At 42.6% G+C, this 26,557-nt stretch overlaps 3 protein-coding genes across 4 annotated transcripts in view; 1 reads left to right on the forward strand and 2 right to left on the reverse strand.

The window, feature by feature from the left end:
• The window catches only part of LOC126403996 (gem-associated protein 4-like), a 173,259-nt gene that overhangs the window by 99,744 nt on the left and 46,958 nt on the right, over positions 1-26,557 (forward strand). The gene's annotated exons all lie outside the window — the stretch shown is intronic.
• LOC126404165 (tubulin-specific chaperone cofactor E-like protein) lies at positions 494-20,516 on the reverse strand. Its single transcript, XM_050067193.1, has 11 exons — positions 20,439-20,516; positions 18,837-18,964; positions 18,676-18,746; positions 15,876-16,055; positions 14,235-14,374; positions 13,904-14,085; positions 13,014-13,270; positions 9,923-10,049; positions 9,704-9,820; positions 9,481-9,592; positions 494-9,237 (listed from the first exon to the last, which is right to left on the reverse strand). The coding sequence occupies exons 4-11, from the start codon at positions 16,021-16,023 to the stop codon at positions 9,031-9,033; spliced, it is 1,290 nt and encodes a 429-aa protein (XP_049923150.1). The 5' UTR covers positions 16,024-16,055; positions 18,676-18,746; positions 18,837-18,964; positions 20,439-20,516; the 3' UTR covers positions 494-9,030.
• LOC126403988 (alpha-2-macroglobulin-like) overlaps positions 25,730-26,557 on the reverse strand; it is a 28,283-nt gene continuing 27,455 nt past the window's right edge. The window contains exon 36 of the mRNA XM_050066914.1: positions 25,730-25,953. Within this exon, the coding sequence (XP_049922871.1) occupies positions 25,949-25,953 (5 nt within the window). The 3' untranslated portion in view covers positions 25,730-25,948. The remainder of the gene's footprint in view (positions 25,954-26,557) is intronic.

Below are 26,557 nucleotides of genomic sequence, written 5' to 3' on the forward strand. Positions count from 1 at the left end.
AGAGTTTGTAAACAGATGTTTTGAAATAGTTTTGCTGCTGTTAAACATGGACCCCATTTACTTCAATTCATAAACAATGTTCACATTTTTTGGATTCTCCGTTCATCATGGAGTTATACGAGAAAAACAAAGTTTTCTTCAAGAATTCAAGGAAACATGAGCAGAGTAACTGATATAAAAACAGTCATTTTGTGGATGAAGTGTTCCTTTAAAGGGTGTTGTTGAAGAATTTTTTTTTGTCCTCTTAATCAGCTTCTTACTGAGAGCAGTGGAATCATTTTGACATTTTGGGCGGGTCTCAGTAAGAAAAAGGGAGGGTCAAAATATTTACCGATTGGAATTTGAATCAAAATGTGGTGATATTTGGGATTGTTTGTTTACGTTGCCAGACCGCTGTCAATCACGTGATCAAACCTCAACCACACAACCATGAGAAAGCAGATTACCTGAGTTTCTGATAATAAACAATAACTAAGAGTTTTTGTTTCCTAACTCTAACTTTGATTGTTGCTTTATTAGTCATGAATCTTTAATGTTACAGAGAAATACTTCAAATCTAAAATCAAGTTTTCAGGGGCTATAAAATGGCTTAGCCGATATTTTCAGCTTGTATCATGTTGGAGAGTCAGCAGGAGACAGAATAAATAACATGACAACATCCTGTTCTTAACAGAAACAAAAATCTGGATGAGTTCAACAAGTAAACAGTAAATTTACATCAAGACTTATAATAAATTTTTCCTTGGGCTTCATGTTAAACAAAGTTCCATAGACTTCATTATTCCATAAATCTGAGCAGGCATAGAGACCTCTCTCCCCGCAAACACATTAAATCAATAAATTACATGCATCACTACGACAGCGTAGAGCTGACAGGCTAGAAAAAAAGATCAGTATCAGGAAATAACATCAGAAGTTTCTTGTTATATGAGAAGTTTTCCACATTTTTTACAAGATATTTTCATGTCATAGCAACATGTTTTCATTTTCTAATGATAAAAATTTCACGTTGTGACAAAATAAATAAGTATATTGTTAGAACAAGAAAGTTTCCTTTTTTTTAATACAAGACAAACTCCTTATAACATGAAACCACCTTGTAAAAACGTGAAAAATATCTTGTTATAACAAAAAGTTTCTCTTTATAACACAAAAATGATCTCGTTACAACTTTAAATATCTTGTTATAACGAGAAAAGTTTCTTGTTATAACACAAAAACTTTATTATAATATTAAATATCTTGTAAAAACATGAAAAACATCTTGTTATAATGAGAAACTTTAATGTTATTACCTGATACTGATCAGTTTGTTTTTTTCCTGGCGTGGCATCAATATGCTCCCGTACATACCAAACACATCACCCACGCTGCAGACAGTCACACACATGTCCTCACGTCAAACAGATCTCACACTGATAAGCACAGACACTATAACTAAATGCTTGAGTTGAGACTCAGGTGCCAGCTGCTCTGCTGCCTCTCTCTGTGCTGGACTCTATGGCTGTGGTTCAAGCTACGCTAACATTTATTCAGCACTACTGTGATAAAACGCATTTTAATTCTTTTCATCTAACCTGCTGTGTGCCATTGCTACACCATCACACCTTCTAATATTCAAGTATAGCAGTAGTGTTATAAAATAAACATTGGTAAATTATAATAGTGAGGAGGGATATATTGTTGCATTTACATACTTGTGATATTAATACATTAGGAGGGTAAAAACACTGTTAAAAAGAGGCCACGGCACACTGAGCTGAGCTTTCTATCAGCAGCGGATGAACTGAGAGAACAGGTATTTGTTTCCACACACTAAATGTGAATATTTAATCCAGTGGTTTGACCCACTGTATCAGCTGCGTTCACGGTCGTAACACTGTCAGGAATCCCCTACCCTGCTAAGTTCCTTGCTACAGGAAAAATCAATAGGCATCAGTGCTCCTCTTATACAGGGTGGATACTGTGTAATAAAATAAATACATACTGTACATATTCCACATTATAATAATACCCTAACGAGCGATCTTTGGTGGAGGTAATTCTCTGCAAGATGGAGTGAAATGTAGAATGTGTAACATGACACACTGATGTGGAGGCATAAAGTAATACTTCACTAAATTAGAGGGCAGTGTAAAGGGATAGTTCAGATTTTTTTAAGTGGGGTTGTATGAGGTACTTATCAGTCAGTCAGTGCGTTTACATGACATCAGAGAAAATAAATTTATTGTGTCAGTCCGACTAAAACCACATAAACATATTAATCTGAATGAAATTGTTCTCCATTGAATTTCTCAAAGTCGGACTAACACACCCAGATAATGTGGGAGTCAAATTCCTCCTGCATGTATACAGTCAATAGGTCTATTGGACCCAAACTGGCCGAGGCGCTCTGAGCATGCTGCACAATTTCCGCCCCGGGCTTTGACCCAGAGGTTCAATAGCATTAAATGTGTAACAGAAGAAGAAGCTGGTAACAACATGGAGAAATCTACATTCAGAGCTGTACATTTTTCGACAGAACAAATGTACAGAGCTGTAAAGTTGTCCACCATGGTAGCAGTTAGCTGCTAGCTAGTCTGAGTGCGCGGAAGTTCGCTGCATAGATCAGCCTCTCATTGGGCGGAACGAGCCACCCGCTGATGTCCTGCCCTACCATCTCCGGTTGTGTAGCAGTTTTCAACACGTCCTTTACTAAGTTTTGCGGTGTTTGATCTTGCGGGGATGTAGCCATTTTTCTGCCATGGTTCGCTTCCTGTAGGTGATATTTTTGTGGGCGTGTTACACCAAAACCTGTTTCCACCCGGCAATATTTTTGCAAGCGCACCGTTGCTGTGGCACCGCCAAGAACGATTGTGATTGGCTGAAAGAAATACAAGCAGCCAGGGCGTTTTTTTCTCCAATCTTAAAGTGAGAGTCGGCCCAGCCAGACCTTTCTTTTCTTGAGGAAGGTCTGGTGAGCGAGACTAGCTGCTAGCTAACCGTAGCTAACTTGTTTGTCGATTGTTTGGACTGTGATGTAATAGGTCAACAGGAAAAAGGTCCAATACTAACAAGCTGAAATGGGGCATATCTCCACCTATCATAGCGGAGTCGGACATACTTCAGTCCATAAATGCTGTATACTGGGACAAGGACAGTAGCCAAGCTGTAACTGTAGCACGACTTAACTGTGCATGTAAAGGTAGTGAGTGTATTACATACAGTAGAGGACAGTCGGCACGCCCCCAGTTTGGAGAAGCAGGATGGATCTCTGACATGGATGGAGGGAGCAGCAAATAATTCAGAATCAGTTTAAGTGTACACTACACAGAGTATTTTCACTGCTTTACCTTTACCTGCTTTGTCCCCATCTATGCTCTCATCAAAGACTCCACTGAGAAAAACAGTAATTATAGCTCTCTGAGCACAGGAGCTGCTGGTCTGCCTCTGCTTTGATCAGTGAGTTAGTTTGTGTTATTGTGTGACTTTGATGAATCCAAACTAAACCTTTTAAACACCAAAGTCACACAATAACACAAACTGAGTGATGGAGGCAGCAGTAGACCACCAGCTCCTGTGTTCAGCGATGTTAAATCACTGTTTTTCTCAATGGAGTCTGGCTATGAAGAGAGACATAACGGCTACAGTTCCTGATTTGAAATTTCTCTCTGACGATAAGGTAAAGCAGTGACAATATTCTAAATACAGAGAACACAGAAACCGACTTTTTTAGGTGGCTAGATTATGTTTTGCTGATGCCCCTGTCCACAGCTTCTGTGGTGACACTCTGCTGCTCTCCAAACTGGGGGCATGCCGAACACCATCTACTGTAGTTAACAGAAGAAGATTCAGTTTTTTCACTCAGTTGTCATACTCACACAGGCCTGAAATACACAAACAGGACCTATACATGCATTAAACTGAGAGATGTCTGAATGAGGGGGCTGTTCACCAGTCCACACCCCATATTTTGATCCACACAGGGACTTGAGCTGGCGACCCTCAGGTTTCCAACCCAAATCCCTGTGGACCGAGCCACTGCTGCCCACTGACTTATTACACTGACTATAGGTAAGCACCTCATACAATCCCACTTCAAAAGATCTGAGCTATCCCTTTAAAGGTGCACACACATGCACTAAACTGAGATCAGTGTCTGTTCAAGGAGAACTACTAATAAAGTTCTTATAAAATTATAAATGCACTGTAAAGAAAGTGCATTGATTAAACACTTAAAGGTCCACGAAATAAGATCATGTGCAATTAAAGGAATCATGAGATGTTATGACTATCTAACTAAATGACTAAATGCTATTATATTATTATACAGCAAAAACTGGTCAAATTAAATAGCCATGTGTACAAAATCAGGTAATCTGATGAGAACACACTGCTACCATGTGCCTTCAGAATGACCATGAACACACAAGTTAATGATTTGTGCTCAAATAAATGAACATGAACTGGATAAGTGTCTATAGCTAATGGATGGATGGGTGGATGAATATAATCAATCACACTCACATGATGTTTTAAATAGAGAAGTTAACCCCTTCATACTGCTCCTGTGCCGAACATGCACTTGAAAGTCTGTCTTTTGTCTGAGGTGTGTGTTCGTGTATCACTTCTTCCCTCATCTAGTGCTTTTATTGTAGTGGCAGAGTCACAATAAACCTGTAGGGGAGGCACATGACATGACACGACAGCTGCTTTGTGATGATGCTGATGCTGTGTGGGTGTGTGCGAGTGTGCATACAGTATTGTGATGAGACACACAGTAACATCAGATCTTGGTCAGTGATTAAAGAAACATCCATCCACCCATTTTCTGACACTTATCTGGGGGTGGGTCACACTGGCCGCAGGATACACAAGGTAGTCAGATGTCCCTCTCTCCAGCACTACTATTCCAGGTCCTCCTGGCTCATCCTGAGGCCAGATGAGATATATACCCCCAATCCCAAATGGATCCCTTACAGAGACTGGTGTCCCAATTCTCTATCAGGTTAAGAGCTAACCTGACGGAGAATTAGGACACCACTCCCCCTCACGTGAACGCGCAAAACCAATTGGAAGGGCCAAGACAAGGGCTAAGGGGAAGAAATGGAATTGGTCCTTGGTCTGTAAGGGCTTAGGGCTTAAGTCAACGGGTCTGTAAGGGATCCATTTGGGATTGGGGGAGAGTCTCTCTGGCTTGTGCTAGGTCTACCACAGGGTCATCAACCAGTTAGATGTGCCCTGAATCCTCCAAAGAGAGACACACAGGAAGCATTCTGATCTAACCCGTCCTCATTCCCGGGCAGTCAAAGTACAGATGCTTTGTCAGGCCCCTCGGTGTCTGACAGCAACACACAGGCACCCTTTAATGCATCTATGTGAAACACACTGTATACATGGTTAATGTTGTGATGTAGTCACGGTTAGGTTCAGAAAAAAAGATCACGTTTTGGGTTAAAATAACTACATTCATCATGAAACGTAATTTAGTCCTGCACTGGGTCAGGGACGTAACGTAACGTAAGATAACGTAGTGTAGCGTAATGTAACTGTACCGATACCACTTTTTCCTTCCCGATAACGATTCCGATCCCTGAACCTTAGGTATCTGCCGATACCGAGTACCAATCCGATACCAGCGAGTAAAATAATGAATGGGATATGATTTGTTGTATGTCTCAACTCCTAAAACTCTATGTAAAATATTAAGAAATAAATACATCATAGTAGAATGAATGCCATAAAACTTTTTTTTTAATTATTATTATCCAGTGTTGACACAGATCAAGACACAGGTTAAAGTGCAGCCACACAATTTGGTAAAAAGACATTTTAAAGGCTACAGTAGAATGCTTTTTAAACTCTGTTTCTGTTTCGTTTGCCTGTAGCGTGCGTATGCGTAATGACGTGAGGCATTTCGTGGTATCGGATTGGTCATAGGCTGTACTCGCCGATACCAGATATCGCATTAAAGGCAGTATCGGAGGCATTTCCGATACTAGTATCGGTACAACTCTACAATGCAGCACAACTTAATGTAACGTAACAAAACGTAACATAGGGTGATGTAAATACATATGTACGTAATGTAACGTGGCGTAGCATATCGTAACATAGTGTAGCATAACGCAACACAATGTAACATAACATAACGTAACGTAACATAGAGTGATGTAGTATATACATCAGATAAGTGACGTCAGTGCCCGACCATCAAATGTAAATTACGAAATATTACGTTAAAACAACTGTGACTTTTGGTTTCACAGGGTACGTACATTCGGAAGTTACGTTAGGTTACACTGAAAACAATAATGACTTCTGATTTAAAACAAGACACAAACACCTGGATGAAAGTCAGGTTTTGTTTGACCCATCCACTTCCTCTCCGCCATGCCCGACTCTAGATTTCTCGCTCTTTAAATGACATCAGTTGATCTCAGCGTCACGTACTTCTGCAGATGGGTTTACTTTGGAGTTAGTTAAGAATCCAGTGTGTCTCAAACAAATGCTATAAGGTGCCTTTGGTATTGATATCACATGCCAAGGGGGGTGACAAAGAGTTGGTATCTGAAGACCTGGGAATGAGAACAGCCTGCATGAAGCTCCACCTCTACTCCAAGCTCCCTCCGGATGTCCGAGCTCTGTACCCTAACTCTAAAGCTGAGCCCAGACACCCTGCAGAGGAAACTCATTTCAGCCACTCGTATCATGACCACAGGTGAGGGTTGGAGCGTCGATTGACACAGTTACCTCCTCACCACAAAGGTGCAGTACAACACCTGCGTTACTGCTGACGCCACAGCAATCCAAGTCCATCCCACTCTCCATTTCACCCTCACTCTTTTGATTGGGGAAGTAACTCACTCCCAACTAAGAGGAGGCAATTCAGTGTTTTGCAGCTGAGAACTATGGCCTCACATTTGGAGGTGCTGACTTTTACCTCTGCCGCTTAACACTCAACTGCAAACCGCCCCAGTGCATGCTGGAGGTCATGGTCTGATGAACAGAACCACATCATCTGCAAATAGTAGACACACAATTCTGAGCTCCCCTAACTGGACACTCTCCCACCCCGACTGCACCCCAAGATCCTACCCATGAAAATGACAAACAGAATCAGTAACAAAGGACGACCCTGGTGAAGCCGAACACTCACTGAAAACGTGTTTGACTTCCTGCTGAGAACGTGGACACAGATGGCCCCACTACCACAAACTCTCCACAGGCCGTAAACCTTCTCCAAGTCCACAAAGCACATGTGGAAAACACGTAACATGATTAAGGAAAAACTAAAATACACATTACACTGTTAAATATCACAATTGTATCATCACTGCACACTTGAAGCCATTTTGTCATAAAGTGGTGTCATTTTCTTTTCTATACCGTCAACTTTCCATCAACCTGTCTCATCTATTTCCTCTCTATTTAATGTCTCCCTCCAGTTTTCCTCACCGTAACTTTACTATTGACAGGGTTCCTACACATTTTCATGGACAAAATTTCCAATCTTTTCAAGGACTTTGCAAAGATGTGCCCAGCGTTTTTCAAACATATCAGCCTCAGCTCTATTCAAATATAATTCTAGCTCACTGGCAGAAAAAATGAGGGAGAAAATAACAAAATGTACGTGATAGTTAGGGATGCACGATACTGGATTTTTCACGGATACCTGAAATGCCGATATGTAAAAACTCATTTGAGCAATAACCAAAACCCATATCAATACACTTTTTTCCTGCCCTGTTTTTAGTGACCATCAAGTCATCATCGGCCGATACCGATCGTGTATCCCTAGTAATGGTAAACTAAACGCTGTCACACATCGATGCATGTTAAAGCTATGTCAAGTTCACAGGCAAAGAAAATCCATTTGCCATTACCATACATGACGTGCAGGATTATCAACGGAAAATTACTATAACAATCTCATTGACTTTTACAGGCCGGAAAAATGTGACTGTAAAATTCCATGACATTTCCAGGTTTTCCATGGCTGTGGGAACCCTGTATCGATTTGGTCGTTTGATCTTCACTGTGCAGGGCGCGACACTAAATCAGAAAACTGTTTTCACATTCATCTGCTCGAGGAGGAAAGTTCCTCTGTGCTCATCTGGACCTTTAATTGAGGCAGGAAGATCTTGTGTCCAGTAGTTAAAATTTTGCAATTAATTACCAAATTTGCACATTCATAGATTCTGGATTTATCAGTGGGGGTGTACGTGTATTTATACATTTCTGAATTTCAAGGGAGGCATCTTTAAGTTTCTAAAATCTGCGTATGCTATAATAAATGTCACACTGATTGTTGATTATGGTTCTAAGAACAGTCCTGTGCTTTTTGCCTCTTGACTTAAATAATCTGAATGTGATGCTGCATCTTCTAATTTTGGCAATTACCCATAAAAATACAAAAAAAACACCACTAAATAACAAAACGGACCCCAAAATGCTACTGTAATCACCTCCATTTAACAGTTTCAGGCAGGATTTTTCCTTCAACAGCTGCTGCTCTTCCTGATATTGTGCCCACTCTAACAGTGCAGATAAGCGCAGCAGTCCTTCCACGCTCTCACTACTAATCATGGTAGCTTTTGCAAAAAGTGGGCAAGCCCGTGGTGTTGGATACTTGCCTATGCAGGTGCTATGGTACATGCCGTGTACTAAGAGACAGAGCTGCAGCGAAGCTTTGCTGGTACAGCAGCGCCCTCCCCTCTGCTCAAGCTGCTAGCTGACTGCGAGTCGCTCCCTCGGCTTGTTCTCCAGTGTGACAGGTTTGTCTAACTCCAGTGGATGCCCTCAAATAAAGCTGAAATAAATAAAGACATAATGGCTGCATCTCCAGCCAGTGACTCCCAGCAGCCCACTGTAGTCCACTATCCAGTCTCCATGATGGTGTTCACATCATCCTCTTGTTTTACTCTCAGTGGGCCGCTGATGCTGTTCCTTTTTCCAATTATTTTGTGATGTCAGTTAACCAATCAACATTAATCCAATTAATCAATCAATCAACGAGTCACTCTGATTATCCAGTGGGACACCAGCTGTTCACTTGGTCTTGGGCACCACCAGGATTTCGTCACCGTCTTGGATGCTGTAGGAGTGCAGAGCCCGGTTGTTGTACTTCATCTCCTCCGGACCAAAGGCACTGCACTTGTCGATGTAATAGAGCCTCATGCTGTTGGTGGACAGCTGGACCACTGTTGTCAGCTGCTTCCTCAGCTCAGCTACAGTCTGGTCCAAACGGATGCTCAGCTGACACAAGGACACAAGACAAACCGTTTTTACATTTTTGGCATTAAAACATTCAGACAAAGACACAATGATCCAAAGTCTAAAGTCTCCACATGGTGGCTTTCTGCTTGTCAAGTCACAATAACCACAGGCGGCGTGTTCGCTTGCTGCTGCAGGTGCTCCGTCCCTACTGAGCCCTCTTTCCTCAAGATGTTCTACTTCTGTGAGCTATACAGACCAATCCGTTATAAATGCTTAACACACCTGCTCCACTTTTTCCTCACAGTGAACCTCCACCTGGGCACGGCAGCGAGGTCGGAGGTCGATCTCAGCAAGTGGCTCCAGCTTCCCGTACTTGGTGACCAGGGAATGGTATCTGGGGAGGAAAATGGAAGTTGTGCTGTCAGTCTTAAGAGCAGACACACACGTACATATCACTTGGAGTCATGACACTGTAGCTGGAGTACAGACAGTGAGGATGAGCCACCTGTAAGGCAGCTCCTCCTCGGGGTAGTCCAAGTAGTAACGGATGAAGAACCTCTCAGCGTCTTCTCTCTCGCTGTCCGTCACAACACTGCCGTTTAGCAGGGATATTGAAGGGAGCCTGAGAGGACGAACATACATGAGCAGGTGTGTGTGACACTGTGTACAAGACTCCTCAGTGTTTGGAGCAAACAACCTGTCTGGGACTCTGGATGAGACTCACTGTGCAATCATGAGGCTGCGTCGCTCTGCGTTGGTGTAGGTCTGCAGTAAGGGGATGCCCTGCAGCCGCACCTCCTCCAACTTGGGGAAGAAGTTCAGCTTCTCAATGTCCTCCCATCGGTTGAGACCTGACGACACGCAGACGAGTCATACAATACGAAACAGTTACAGTAGACATGTGTTGCAAAGAGGTGGCAGAGGTGCGAGTAAGTCACATGTTCAAGACGCAAGCAAGTCTCAAGTTAAAGTCGAGTCCCTGCTGTTATGCAAGACAAGTTACGTCATATCAATTTCCACATTTAAATCCATTACACAGACAGTGATTGTAAAAGTTGAGATTTATTTTTCAAACATTAATGAAAACTACTGCACATCTGACCAGCTAATAAGCTAATAAGCTCGCTGAAAAGACACGTTCACTTATCTGTCTTTGTGGGTTTTGTGGGGACAGATGAGGTTGGATGTTGTGCCAGACATACAACTTTTCACTTCCTACTACCGTCATCTGCAACATGAGCTAATGCTTAAATCCAAATTTTGTTTTCTTTTTTATGGACTTTTGGACTTGAACCCTTTTTAAATAACTTGGGGGAAGGTATCAAGCTATTTCATGTCAAAAGTCCAGGTGAAGTCACGAGTCACTGGTGTTAAAATCCAAGTTGAGTTGCAAGTCTTTTTTGATTTTGTCAACAAGCATCAAATCATCAATTTAGTGACTTGAGTTTGATGAGTTTAAGTCATGTGACCTGGGTCTAAACCTCTGGTCACAGGTTTGAAGATGTGTAACACAGAAAATGTGAACTTTCACAAATCAGAGTTTGACTCATTTTGAGAAAAATAAATAAAAGATGAATAAATGAAATTAGATGAAATGTGTGGAGCAATTACGACCCCAGAAATTCAAATTTAGAATTATTTAAAAACCTTTAAGGTCTTATATTTCTAAAATTGAATCTAAGACATTTGAAGACTTTTAACGGACCTGCAGACACCCTGACAGTGGTCTTGAAAGTTGAGTTTTATTATTTTGCACATTTGACCGGTCAGTAAGCTCATAATTTTTCTAAAAAGACATGATCACACAAATTTTATAGGGACTGATGAAGTTGGATGTTGTCAGTCGTGTCACTGATTTTTCACCTGCAAATCTTACATACCACTGTCCTCTTCTTACTACCATCATCCACAAAATGAACTAATCCCTGAATCCAAATTTTAGCATTTTTTGGACGAGCCCCCTCGATGATATCGGCCCCGTGCATTGACCTCTGCTGGCCTCCCACTCTCTAAAGCTTTGCTAGTTTGGAATGCATTAAACTAGAAATCACCCAATCATGTTTAAAAAGATAAAAACACTACACAACAACATTCAACTAACAAGTTAATCCGGATGTATCTTATTCCTCTGTGCCGTAGGGCTCCACTGATGTCTACAACACATCAATGAGCCACGCTGCTGCACTGATGTTCCCTCATCATCCTGCACTCACACACTGTAGTTTATTTGAACTCAAACCCACGTACACTGTCCTCTGCTGCAAATACTAAATAGAAAATTAAACATGGACAGAAAGGCAACTCAAAAAATATAGAAAACGAGGAAGGAAAAATTAAAAATCCTTTATTGTAGTGCAGTGGCGTGCACAGACTTTTTGAAGGGTAGGGGTGAAAAGACAAAAAAAAGGGCACTTTAGCGCGCGTTTTGGCTCCCAGGAGGGCACTTTAGCACGCATTTTGGCTCCCAGGAGGGCACTGTAGCGCGCATTTTGGCTCCCGGGAGGGCACTTTAGCGCACGTTTTGGCTCCCAGGAGGGCACTTTAGCGCACGTTTTGGCTCCCAGGAGGGCACTTTAGCGCACGTTTTGGCTCCCGGGTGCACAGTGCACACCACTGTTGTAGTGGCTAAATCATTAAAAGGTCACCCTGACTACGACCTGCAGTGGGTGAAACATGTTGGTTCTGTTAATGATTTCGCCACTACAATAAAGCTTTTTTAATATTTCCTTCCTCGTTTTGGAGTGCTGCTGCCTGACACAAGGTTTGATCTATGTTTGATAAAACAGAGCAACCAGTCGTCTCTCCTTTTCTGATCAAATTAAATGTGTTGCTGGAAATAGTCCCAAACAGATGGACTTTTTACTTCAGTTTGAGTAACGTTTGTTAATTACTGAGCGCCTTTTTGGAAAAAAAAAGAAAACTTCTTAGTGGGAAACTAATGGGTTTTATGGCTGAGAGCCATACACCGTCAGACAGAATGGAGAGATGGGCTCACACATATTTGGTTTCGGTCTTTATAAGGAGTTTGTTAATGATAAAAATAGGATAGTTGGGATTTTTGAAGTGGGGTCGTATGAGGTACTCATCCACAGTCAGTGTAGTGGCAGGAGTGCCAAAACAGATGCTAAGTGATGTACTGCTGTGGACAGGAGCAGCGACGAAATGTATTTTAGCTACCTAAAAAATGTCCTACTTAAAAAAAATTTGGTTTAGGTGTAAGTTCTTAACCGTCCCTTTAAGTGTGTCATAATCTGAATCCTGGGCCGAAGTCTTTGCTGCCGTTCTAAAAATCCCTGAAACTGCACTGTAACCAGTGAAATCATCTCAGCCTGTCAGCAGAATCTGTTTTTGTCTTCAGAGAAATAAGCGTTGAAGGCTGAATCCGACTTGCATGAAGGATGTTTTTCTGTGCCGCAGAAAGGAGGCATGACAAACTGATCCACTGAAGTCAGTTTGAACACGTCTTTGGATATTGTTTTTGTCTCTACTCTCAACAGAAGTCTAAAAATAGATTCACCACTGATACTCCCCGATATAGAAACAATTCCTGAGATAAAAGCTGACGTGGAGAAGAATCTGCTGCAACACTCTACAAATAACACAAAGCTTTTAGGATACAGTGACACGCTGGCTCGTGCTAATTTTATCAGCCGTTATGAGGTCACTGCATACGACGCTGACACTGTCGTACTGGACTGACTCAGATAAATCCTGTCAACTGAAAACCTGACGCAATCCAGTGCTTTATACTAGAGTTAAACCTCATCAGGGGACACTTGGTGTGTCACACACACACAGTTCAATGCTCAGCTGACCTGAGTTGTGCAGGTTGATGCGGCGTAGGTTGGGGAAGAGCCGCTGCAGGATCTCCTTGCTGTCCTGAATGGAGGCCAGGTTGTTGTTGGCCATGACCAGAGTGTCCAGGCTGGGGAACATGGTGCCAAACTTGCGGACTTCGGCCCAGTCCTGGAGGCTGTTGTCGGTGATGTGAAGCAGGCGTAAGGTGGGGCAGGTCACACTGGAGGCACTCACATCACTGTACTCGTTAAGGCACAGGAACAACTCCTCCAGCCTGCCGGACGACAGGAGAACAAGACTGTGAGGCTGATATTATATTTGTTAGATCATCTGCCCATCATCTGGGACAGTTCACCCCCAAATCAAAATACATATTTCCCCTCTCACCTGTAGTGCTGTTTATCAGTCAACATTGTTTGGTGTGAGCTGCAGAGTGTTGGAGATATCAGCTGTAGAGATGTCTGTCTTCTCTCCAGTATAATGGAACTAGATGTCACTCAGCTTGTGGTGCTCAGAGTCCCCAAAAAATAAATTTTAAAAACTCAACATCAATGTCTCTTTCCAGAAATCATGACCTGGTTACTCAAGATAATCCACAGACCTTGTTGTGAGCAGTTTCATTATATTAGAGAGAAGGCAGACATCTCTACAGCTGGTATCTCCAACACTCTGCAACTGACACCAAAACAATGTAGACAGGTAGGAGGACAAATATGTAGTTTTGACTTTGATGTGAACTGTCCCTTTAATTTCGTACGTGCACACATACAAGTAATTTGACTCCAGTGCTTACGCAGAGAAAAAGACACAACAGCAAAGAACAAGGAAACAAAGCTGGACGAATAAAAGTAAAGAAAAGGCAGGACTGTTATTAAGAGTGCTGTTGCAACAGTTTGAAGCTGCTTACTCAGTTATCTCTCTGGTGAGCTGCAGCACGGTGTCCCAGGGCACCTGAGTGTTGTTCAGGACGAGGCGTCGGACCCGGGAAAAGCCTTCAGCACAGCCCGGCCCCAGGGTCATTCCTGCCAGCGGGTTGGAGCTCAGGTTCAGGAACTCCAGGTTGGGGATGTTGGACACGATTTTACTGATCTGAAAATGAGACGTGATTTCACTTTGAAACCAAACATTACAGACTGATTTCACTGTTTGGACCATACTGAGACAGAATTTGTTAACTGAAATATAGAATATGACCAACAGTGGAAATGAACTACTGTTAATGAACCCAGAGACGGCACCTCATGCCAGTCCTGCAGCTTGTTGTGAGACAGGTCCAGCTCCATGACATGGGCACAGAACGCAGCGATCTCAGCCTGGTCTCCCGCCCTGCTGATCCCACAGCTATTCAACACCAGGATACTGGGCAGGTTCAGACGGTCTGCAGGAGGAGTGGGAGAGGGAGGAAGTGAGGATTAACGAGGATCAGTCAGACAGAGGGGACGGGTCATACAGAGAAAGGAGGGTTTTTATTTGAGCAAAGTGGACTTGAGATTAATGAGTCAGAGGAGCTGACCTCTCCACTGGAAATCATTTTTTAACCTTGTGAGCACATATGGTGTTTTTATGTGCTACAAGACATATCATAAGCAAAGTAAGCAGGCTGAGCATTTTCTCCTTGGACCTGCAGTGTACCAACAACAGCCTCAAAAACATGAATTAAGATTTTCAAGATTTGTTACGTCACAAATTTCAAGCCCAGTTCAGACCAAAGATTCACAACGAGATGAAACCCTTTAAGAACGTTGCAGACAAAAGTTGCAGCGGTGTGAACTGGCCGGTCTGAGCTTGACTTAAGCCGGCTGATGGTGTCACCTGACACTCAGCTGTTGCATAGAGATGATGCACCATCTCATCTAGTTGACTTGCTGTGAACCAGCAGGTTCTTAGAATGACGCAGAACGGCACATTGCAAGTAGTTGTATGTTTCAACTCATCTCATCATTACGGAAGGAAGCAATCGAGGAAGCGACTTGTAAAATGAGGGGTATCACTGCAGAAGCAGGCGCAGCTTCTAGGGATGCAGCGAATTATCGGCTGTTCATCAGTATCAGCTGATTTTCACCTTGTTGACCATGACCTTGTTGCTGCCATCAGCCGATCAGCAAATAAGATGCCCTTCATCAATGGCAGTGGTTCATGTTCTTCTGTTGTGCCACATCAACTTTGGTTTTAACTAATACAAAAGCACTTCCAGTGTGAGTCCACCCTGCTGTGAACGACAGATCTGTGTTGACATCGTCAGGAGGAGAGCTAGTTAGCGTTAGCTGTTGGCAGCTGGTGGCCGCAACTAACTGCTGATGGAGGTCGCATTGAGTTACTTCATGATGCATTCACTGTCTCTTTGGTGAAAATGAGTATTAGGAAAAGGTAAATTATAACGTTGTCATGATGTGTTCAAATGTAATCTTGTAAAATGTAGTTTCTGGTGAGAAGCTGAAATAAAAACAGCTGTTTGGAGGAGAAATGTGTTGATGTTTTGAACATCAACATGAATGTTTTGTGTTGATGAACAGGTACGGTTATGCACACTGAGGTGTACAGTGAGCTATTTAAAAACTTTTTCACCACCATGGTTGTTTTTAGGTGTTAAATCGACACCCAGAGAGGAACTGATGAATCAAATCAAAGTCTTAAGTTCCATCTAACAGCACACTGTATCCCCTCTGTCGGCCCACTGCTCTCACACACTTGACACAGTGGTGATGAACATGACACACTGCATACGACAACAGTCCAACAGGGCTCAGTCTGCAGTCTGGAGGGTGCACATGTGGATTCAGCCGTGCTGTCTCTTTAAATAACTGTCACAACCCTCAGCCTCGTCCACAGAGGCTGCACACTGCAGAGAGGTCAGAGTGACGTGCTCATCTCCATCTCACCTTTCATAGGGGAGCCTTGAGGAGCTGCGGTAGGCACCACCACCACTCCCATACCAGGTCCTCTGCGTAACGGGAAGTTCTCTGGGCTGTACTTCTCACTCATCACCTCCACAAAGGTGCGGCCATGCCTGACCTCTGGAGGCTCCATGGCTCCGTCTCGATGAACAGCCTCACCCACTGCTGTGGGGGAGAGAGACAGACGTCCACAGTGATGAGCTGTCAGCTCGTACAACCGTGTTTAACCGTGCAATCAACCACATCTGCTGCTGTACACATTATACACAACTCAGATACACAGCTGTGACTCGCTGAAAGAAAGCCATGTTGTGTTTTTATGATCACTGATTAAACACACGACTGACAAACTAAAGCAAAGTGAGATCACGATCAACAGAAAACATCAGAGCCAACACTCACCCTCTTTGTCTAAAGAAACCGTCACGCCACTGAATGAACAGGTAAAATAATGTGAGACTACACCTGTGTCAACTACAACTACAGGAAGTGAGAGTGACCAAAAGAACGTGTGCAACAGAGGTTAAACACACATTCTGGCTCCTACAGTGACAATCATGACAATGAACAACACAAAAGAAGAGTCCAGAGGAGGACTGCAACTAAAGGGAATTTTTCATTACATATTAATCTAATGATTATTTTCATTAACGCTGAATGAATCATTTCAGCTATAAAACATAAGAAAATGGCTGAAAATGTCCGTGACAATCACTAAAAGATCAAGATAACATCCTGAAACTGTGATATTTTTGTCCCCAGCAGTCCAAAACCTGAAGACGTTCAATTTAAGATGATAAATTGATATAATACAGGAAAAAATTGAAATCAATTGAATAATTGTTGCACAAATTCACATTTGAAGGTCAAAACAAAGCACTACTTTTGCCACACCAGTTAAAAATATAAAGACCATGAGAGAGTTAAAGAAATGTATCAAAACACTTGACTTTAGCTGCAAAATCATTTGTCATCTTCTCAAACTCCCCTAAAAGCAGGGTCATGGAAAACCTGGAAAAGTCATGGTATCAGTAAAATTCTGTAATTTTGTTGTGTGAAATGAAATTAATTGTTACAGTTATCTGTTGTAGATCACCTTCAATGTCATGTAACACAACAGTGAGTTTATTTTCTGTAGCTGCTGATGTAACGCTGCTCTAATATGTGACAACATTTTGTTTACCATCACATACGTTTTCTTGTTTTCTGCCCGTGTTCAGTCTCGTCCTTCATGTGAGCTAACTAGCTGGAGTTATCACGTAGGGTCATGAATCCAAAAGTTTCCATACCTACGCTGAGCTACACTTCTACTTTTAAACTGTGCTGCACTTTTGAGATGGAGCAGTGTTTGAAAAATATCATAGTAACATTCTGAAATTTTGTCCAGAAAAGTGTGGGAACCCTGTTAGGAATTTGAACAGCAAAAAACCACACACACTGCAGCCCAGAGTTTGATCTTGACCTCTTTTTTATCAGCAGGTTTCACACAGCAGAACACGAGGGTCCTGATGACGACACTGATCCAGGATTCAAACACATTTCCAGGACTTTTCAAGGACCCATAATACAATTTTCATTTAGGAAGAGCATGCACGTCACTGTGTCTGCTGCACTCACTGGCCTGGTTACGATACTTTTCTACACACACACATGCAGGAGAGTCTCACTTCCCATAACAAACACCACCACACTACGTCACATATACGTAACGTCTAAAAGCAGAAGGCTTGGCCGCTATAAGTCATGGAGAATGAGAACTGTGCAAGTTTTACATTTGTATCAAGCATCAGATAAGTTGAGTTAATTTGTCTTTCTTGACATTGCACGACCTTCAATGTGACTATTGTGCATCACAGTGTCGATGCTGAAACGATATATCGTGCAGCCCTAAGCTGACACTTATCAGAGCTACGTTATGTCAACGGCTAACTTACAGAAAATAAATTCACAGTTATGTCACATTATGTGGAAGGTTATCCCTGAAGATTACTGTGACAATTAGATTCATCACAAACAACAAAATTCCATGAGTTTTCTAGGCCTGGAATATATGATATAAAAATATTTCCATATAAAAATATTTCCAGGTTTTCCATGACCGTGGGTACGCTGCTGATCAGTCCATTAATCTCAGTTATTCCCTTTCAACTCTTTGTTTCATCTTCACAAAGCACCTTTTGTGAATAAACCATTGCTCTTTCCTCAGGTCCTGCCTGTGCACATCAGCCATCCGTGCAGAAACACCAGGACGACCAGGTCTGATGATGATGTGGGCAGGAAGGGACACAATGAGGTGTCCTCAGCAGCCAACCACAGGGACACTGTCCCACTTAAATTTGCTCTGAACAAGAAAGCTGATCTTCATGCTGATCTTTTCAAAATAAAACAGAAAGTGAGGTCGGCCCCTTTGACTTAACTTACCACTTAAGTGTCTATAAATAAAATAAAGCGAATCTGTGTGTGTTTTAAAAAGCTCGGTGGGCAGAGCCTCGCTGTGGAATCTGCTGCAGGGAAGCATAAATTATGTAGTGGTTTTGCTGAAATAAAAAATAAAAGGATCCTGTTACAATATCTTATTTGACAAAAACAGGCCGCAGTAAATTGTGGTCATGTATGAAAGCATTCTGTTTCCCTGCAGCTGATAAATCAAGTTATTCCTACAGACATGAGACAAATAAAACAGATCCACTGCAACACACATGCTACGTGTGACCCACTGTCTTTGTTTCTTCTTGTTTATGTAATCTGTACATGGTTATTAAATATATGTCAGAGAGCGTCCTACCTGAAGAGACGTCTCCCTGGACTTGACCGCTATCACAGCTCACCGTCTTCTTCTGTGTTTGTGCTGACGGCCTGTCAGGGAAATGAGAGGAAATGTCATTTTACACAAGACAGAGGTGTCTGTTTAGAAGATGAGAGGGAAGCTCTATATCATTGTCTTACTCCAGAGTGGCTGGTGAGGCTGGCAGACGTGTCCAGATGAAATGCTGGTCCCTCTTTTGGTCAGTTGTCAAGAGTATCTCTGGACAGACCAGAACAAGGCGGACTTGGAGGCTGTTCACCACATGACCCTGGAGAACAAAGATCAGTTTCTGCCTTGTTACTCATTGGCCAATGTCAATATAATCAAAAGAAGAGGAAGCACATTTAGATTTCTTTTCTTTCAGAGCAGAGTGTTGCTGTGAACAGACAAATTGCCTCTACAGTGCAGATACAGACAGTCATGTCCCCGCAGGGTTAAAAAAAGACACAATTATCTGTCAGTGACAATATAAATATACTCAGTGACTGATGATTGTGCAGTAAGTCAGCCATTTAATCAATAAAGAAAAGAAGTGAAGTGGTTCTGACTTGTTTTGTTAAGCGTCAAGTCCGCTGCGCCAAACCCCCTTGAGAACTCGCGCAATTTGAAGTATCTTTGCTTATTAGCACATAGAAGAATCTCATTGTTAAAAAAGCATGATGTTAATCGATTGAGCAAAGAGTTCCCGTAAATTCGGCGTATATCCTTTTAACAGAACTATGATAATTTTAACGAAATGCCCGTTTTACCGGCTCGGGGTAACGTCTATTGTGTGGAAAAATGATCGCGGCGGCAAAGCGGACACCAAATATAAAAGTTGACATTTTATTCCAATAATGTGGTATTTATTCTGTTAAATATGCGCCGAAATCATATGTAACTCTTGCTGAATCATAAAATATCTCAAGTGCTGTTGTCACATTATAAATCAGCCGACAGGAGACAGGCATCTATAAAGAGAGTGATTTTGAATGGAATTCGGCTCGTTCGGTTTCACGGGGAACTCGCCATGCCAAAGGCCCTTGACAAGTCTTGTAATTTTACAGTTTTTATTTGCTTATCAAATAATGTACACATTTAGCTGTATAAAAAAAGCTGAACACATTAAGCATAATATTCTTGTTAATTCGGCACACACCTTTTTGCCATAACAATAGATATTTAGACAAAATTCAAACTTTTATACGCAATGTCCTAGCTATAGCACCCGGTGAGAAGTGGTCCTGGTAACAACAGGCAGACCAGTAATAAAAGTTGATATTTTATTGTTTTAAGTGATACATCTTCTATAAAATCAATGCCGAATTGATGTTTAAGTATTGGTCATTGGTTAGAGGTCTTACATTTGTGTTGTTATGTTATACAGAGGCCGAGGTGGCTCAGACAACTATAAATCTACAGCTTTCTAAATGGAGTTTGGTTTTACACTAAAAAGCATATAGCTAACCCTCGGACAATTACTCCACTTTGCCTCGTTACATCCCCGGCTAAACTAAACTACAGTTAACTGATGAATAGTTAGAGCAGGCTGCCGGTTGTTGACAGCCGAGCAGCAGCAGACAGAGTCCAGTCCAGACTCAGCATCAGTGAGTCTGACCCCCAGCAGCAGCTCGATGCAGCCCGAGATGGATCATTACAGATGGCAGCGATAAAAATATACTTTCAATAACCAGCAGCTGATGACAGTGCGCTCAGAGGACGTGTCATAATCTGAGAATATACAAGGTCGTCGGTCTACATACCTTTGATGTCTACTTTGAATTTTCCTTGTTGATGAAAATAACCAGCTGTCATTTTGCTCTGCCATACATCCCGGAAGTGACGTAGCTCGTTAGCTGAAAACGAGTCTTTTTTTTCACTTTTCATTTAATAACTTCCTTTTAAGAGGAAACATTTTAAAGTTACATCAAAGTTTTTCTGAGTCTGTTTTTATGGGATGTTAAATTTTACTGAGAAAAAAAAGAAACCGAGATGCCCCCCTGAGACAGTGATGTCATTGTGTTACTGGTGCTGATGATCATCATCATTAGTCTTGCTTGAATTTGAATTTGAATACAGATAATATTTCTCTCCTAAACATGAGAATATAACAGACAAGTATTAATAAGCATAATCAAGACACATAAACATAACTAATACATTAACTATGGCTTAACTTTTGGATTAAAATTATATTTTGCAGGGAAGGCTGACATGTACCGACCCAAATGACGTTCCAGTATGATGTGTATGGTTTCCTAATGATGCTTAAAGACTTCATGGATTTTTTACACACCAACACAATGTGGTCGTTCCAGGACAGCTGTTCATCTACTAAAACAGAAGTTACTTGATTGATTTCAATATTATCACTGAACAGTGAACCATCTTCATTTGGATAACTTTTATTTTCATTTCCAAAGATTATAAAATCGGATTTTTTGATGTTCAGAGAAAGTTTGTTCATTCTGAAACATTTTCAGTACATGTACGGAATAACTGGCGTCAGTGATCAAGGACCCAACGTTTGCTTGTGTTGGACAATATTACAGTCATGGGCAAAGAGGATGGGTGATGCTTCATTGGTAGACTGACAGACACAGATGTTGTCCCTCTTATTATGCTGATTGACCTTCACTGCAGATATTTTGATGTGTTACAGTGGGGACAGCACAGGTGTAACTAATAACACCGATCATGGCTGCATTCAGTTCAGAGTTCAGACTCCGGGGGCTCGCTCTGTTTTAATTCTGCTTGATCTGAGTCCAGCATTTGATCCAGTAGACCACAGTGTCCTTATAAACCTCCTTGAAAACTATGTTGGAGTTAAGGACAGCGCTCCTGCCTGGTTTCACTCACCTGAAACCTCACTTTTCCTCAAAGTTCTTTCTCTGATGTAATAGGAGAATATATATATATATATTAGAGTATAGAAAACAGAAGGGGACCCAGACCTGACCTGTGAGGAACACCACAAGAGAAGGGGGCTGGGGATGAGAAGTATTTTCTGATTAGGGTTCCTGGTGGCTCGGTGGTGTCCCATATACAAAGGCAATGTCCTTGACACAGTGGCTGCAGGTTTGATTTCAGCCTGCAGCCCTTTGCTGCATGTCATCCCCTTTCTCTCTCCCCCCTTCACCCTCAGACTGCCCTCTCTAATACAGGCAAGACAACAACAAAATTTTTGTTGTATATGGGACAGCACTGAGCCACCAGGAACCCTAATCAGAAAATACTTCTCATCCCCAGCCCCCTCTCTTGTGGTGTTCCTCACAGGTCAGGTCTGGGTCCCCTTCTGTTTTCTATACTTCCACTGGGTCAGACCATCTGTGGGTATAATATTCTTTTCCACAGCTATGTGGACGACACGCAACTTTATGTTCCGCTGACTGGTTGTGACTCTGACAGTCTCTCTCATGTTATGGCTTGTGAGTCCAAATCTGAGGTCCTTTTTTTGTACCCCCAAACCTGACCTCTGACTTAAAGAAGAACCTTAGGAACCTGTCCTCCTATGTGAAGCCTTCTGCCCTTCATTTGGGTGCCATCTGTAACTCTGAGCTCTGTTTCGACATAGAAATAACCAAAGCTGTGCAATCGCACTTTCATCAAATTAGAAACACTGCAAAAGGAAAACATTTTTTATCTCAAGCGGACCTTGAAAAAGTCATCCATGCTTTCATCTCATCACGTCTGGATTACTCTAACTCTTTGTATTCAGGGCTCAATCAAAAGACCATTTCCTGTCTCCAGCTGGTTCAAAACTCAGCTGTCAGGCTTTTAACTAATTCCAAGAGATAAGACCACATCACTCCCACCTTGCAATGCTACACTGGCCACCTGTTAAGTCCATCCATCCATTTTCATCCACTTATCCGAGGCCAGGTCACGGGGCAGCAGGTCGAGCAAAGCACCCCAGACGTCCCTCTCCCCAGCAACACTTTCCAGCTCCTCCTGGAGGACCCAAAGGTGTTCCCAGGCCAGATGAGATATATAATCCCTCCAGTGTGTTCTGGGTCTGCCCCGGGGCCTCCTACCAGTGGGACGTGCCCAGAACACCTCTAACAGGAGGCGCCCAGAAGGATCCTGATCAGATGTTGGACCACCTCAACTGAGCAGCGGCTCTACTCCGAGCTCCCCCCGGATGTCTGAGCTCCTCCCCCTATCTCTAAGGCTGAGCCCAGCCACCCCACAGAGGAAACTCATTTCAGCTGCTTGTATCTGCGACCTCATTCTTTCGGTCACTACCCAGAGCTCATGACCACAGGTGAGGTTTGGGACATAGATGGACCAGTAAATTGAAAAGCTTCACCTTCAGGCTCAGCTCCCTCTTCACCATAATGGTCCGGCACAGCGCCCACATCACTGCTGACACCGCACCAAACCGGCAATCCATCTCACGCCCTCACTCATGAACAAGACCCCGAGATACTTCAGCTCCTTTGCTTGAGGAAGTACCTTTAGTCCCCAGAGCCAGTCCGAGATGCTGGTGGATCAGCATGCCTGAGTAGTCACCCCTGCCTGCCGCCCGGCACACGATACACCCGACCCCGATGCCAGTCCCTGCACGTGGTCGGCCTACAGGGTGGAGGCTTCATGTTATTCATTCGGGCTGAGCCTGACCGGGCCCCATGGCCCAAGGCCCGGCCACCAGGCACTCACTGGCGAGCTCCCCCCAAGATCGGTGTCCCCATACCGGGTGAGATACTCGTTCCCTGGTAGTCTTCTTGAACCGCTTTTAGTCTGGCCCCTCCTCTGGGACCACTTTGCCTTGGGAGACTCTACCAGTATAGTTTACATGGCTCCTACACACATTGTAGATTTACTAACACCCTATGAACCTAGTTTAAAGGCCTGCCTGCCCTCCTCAGGTAAGACCCTCCTAACCATTTCTATAGCCTGCCTTGTTACAAAAGGAAACCGGGTGTTTTCCCGTTCGAGCCCCGCAGCTGCGGAACTCCTTCCTGAGGAACTCTTTGGCTTCGTTTAAAACAATCTTCAAACATACTTTTACAGGAAGGCTTTTTACAGAGAAAACTAAACAGAGAGTGTGGAGCAATTCAAAATCTAAAACCAGGTTTTGTCACTATAATGTTTCCACACACTCCCTCTGAACACTGCCATGCACTCAGGCTTTTAAAAGGACTGTGGTAGAGTTTCTCTCACACTCAGCCCGACCCTGCTCACACAGGGCCACTCTCAGGCTCTCAGCTGGGACTCTGGCGCCCCCTGGTGGTTTTGTATCACCCTCGGTGGAATAAAATATATTTCCTCATCACATAAAATAAATCAGTCTACAAAGTGTACTTTTTGTGACATCCAATGTAACATTCATATATATATATATGTAGTGCCACCTTGTTGGGAGGTAAAGCCCCTATGGTGAGGTCCCTACACTTAATGCATGTGAGTAAAAGCACCGGGACCCGAGTGTAGATGGCACCATTTTGCTGTGAGTACTGCCGTGTTGTGCCTGAGGTGAGTAGGTGTTGGCACCCCTGGGCACTCCACAGTTCGTCTATAGAAATGATGAAATCTGTGACACAAGCTCAGCTCTGTATCTGCACTAATATCACATAATAAACAGCACCTCTAATTAAAGCTGTTACATGTCAGTTGTTTCTTAATGTTGCAGCTACAGCGTTAAAGACAGAATGTGTTGGATCATTGACCTTTACCCTAGAGGCCAGTGTTCACTTCCTGTGTGATTATAAAGCCAAACCCTGTTCCTTTTTCCTAAACCCAACCATGTGTTTGTTGTTGAAGGGGAAAAAACATCAATTTGTGGTGTTGTACTGGTGTAGTGCTTTTATTTTGAAAGAGACTGTATGCAAACTGTACATTTCCCGTGAAAACAGAAGTGTATTTTGAAAACAGACAATGCATGTAACAGGCTGAAGTTGACACGGCGTCCCAGAACGTCAACAACCAACACACCCAGGGTACCTTGGGACGTTATATCTCCACGTGGAGAGTCCATGACCAAACGTCGATATGTGACGAGGACAGAGTGAGAATGTGTTGGTGCTGGATGTTTGATTTTGCCATGTCAGCAGTGATCATCCTGACTAAGGCAAAAGTGGGTGATGTGGCTGATCTGTTACAACACACAGTCCAACACGCCCACGTTTGTCCAATATTTGTGCACTGCTGTCCTCAAGGACGGGGACAAGAGACTGAGGACAGCAATGTCCAAATACTGGAGAGAGAAAACAGCTGATTTGAAAGAGTGAAGGAGGCCATCTATGTCATCACTTAATAAAGCAGGCAGTCTATGACACCTGTTTCAGTCACTCCTCAGACGGATGTGAAGCAGGGACGCTGCAGTTCATGGTCAGTTTTCAAACCCTTACGCTTAAGGTCCAGTAGGAACAGTTTTGAGGGGGTGCATCTTACAACATACAACTAGAAATCAAGTTTTACAATGTCGTCCTAATACGCACTGTGGGTAGTTTAAGGCCACCTCACACCTTGTGACTCTCACGACTGTCATGTAGGCGTCGTTTCCGCTTACGTACAGAGACGAGGCAATCATAAGTCCATTCTTTCCTATGGGAATCTCGTGATATCTGATGTGCCTGCAACAACGTACTCAATATTTGCCTTGAGTACGTTAAAAAAACTGAACTTAAGGCAACATTTGCAGTGTTTGACATGCCGCTTTTACACTGCCCATTTAAGGCAGGAATGTTGCGCTGTATGTAAGGTGTGATTGAGTGATGGGAGTTCTCTCACCTTTGACCTTTGCAATTGTGCCTTAACATTGACTTTGTTATTCACTGACGCCTGGTGTGAACACATACAGCTTACATATATTAAACAGAAGATACTAAGGTACAATTATAGAATTAAATTTATTTCATTTGTACTGATGCTCACTCAACAGTCCGAGTTATGTTTTCTAAACCTGCTTTAATGAACGACTCCGCCACAAAAACACTTGTTGCTTTGTTGAACGTGTCCCCTCACTGAGCCGACCTGCACGACTTCTGGTTCATGTTATGACAGTTAAACAGCAGAAAGATGAAACCGTGGAAGAAGTTCAACACAAGACCAGTTTCAGGTGGAACATTCACATCTCTTTATTTTATTGTCTGTTCAGCATGAATTTGACTCCAGACACAGCTGTGAGGGGAAGAACAAGCTAATATGTGTTAACTCCTTGTGTGTGTTTACACAAACAAACATGGTGTTAGGGTACATAAAATGTATCTGTGTTCTTTATTAAATTATACTGGAATCAGTGACGGCCGGAGGACTGACCACACTTCACTCTTCAACCTGTAAAAATAAAAATACAAATATTTCAAAAACCATTCACAGTAAAGACTTGATTTGGTTTTGAGTTATACATTTGGCACCTTATAATATACAATATATATTATTATATTATATATAATAACCTTTTTGACTGATTTCCAAATGTTGCAAATACTTATGATTCTGCCACATTTAAAGGTGTCGTGTCAGATTTAGGGGGATTTGGTGACATCTTGTGATGACGTGCAGATTGCAACCTGCTGAATCTCCTGGTTAGAATTGCTTCAGTGTTCATGGTTCAGGAGGTTTTTACCGGTGTTACAGTCAGCTGGAGTTTTCATCGTCAGATAGGTGGGCTTGTGTTTGTTATTTTGGCCGTGTTCACCCTGAATTCAATGGTTCATACTGTGCCTGAGTTTCTTGTATCACCTGCGTTTAGCAGAAAACCATTTTTCCAAGGTCAACTTTCAGATTCATTGTATTAGCAAAAAAATTGCTCACTGTTGTTCACTTATACATGCTCTCTGTTACGCTCTAGCCTCCCTAGACTGTATGGAGTTAGATTTGTGTCTTTATTACATGCGAGAAAATAAATGATATGAGAGAAAAAAAATATTTGAGAGAA

This window comes from Epinephelus moara, chromosome 2, assembly GCF_006386435.1.
Source record: "Epinephelus moara isolate mb chromosome 2, YSFRI_EMoa_1.0, whole genome shotgun sequence".
Classification (NCBI taxonomy): domain Eukaryota; kingdom Metazoa; phylum Chordata; class Actinopteri; order Perciformes; family Serranidae; genus Epinephelus; species Epinephelus moara.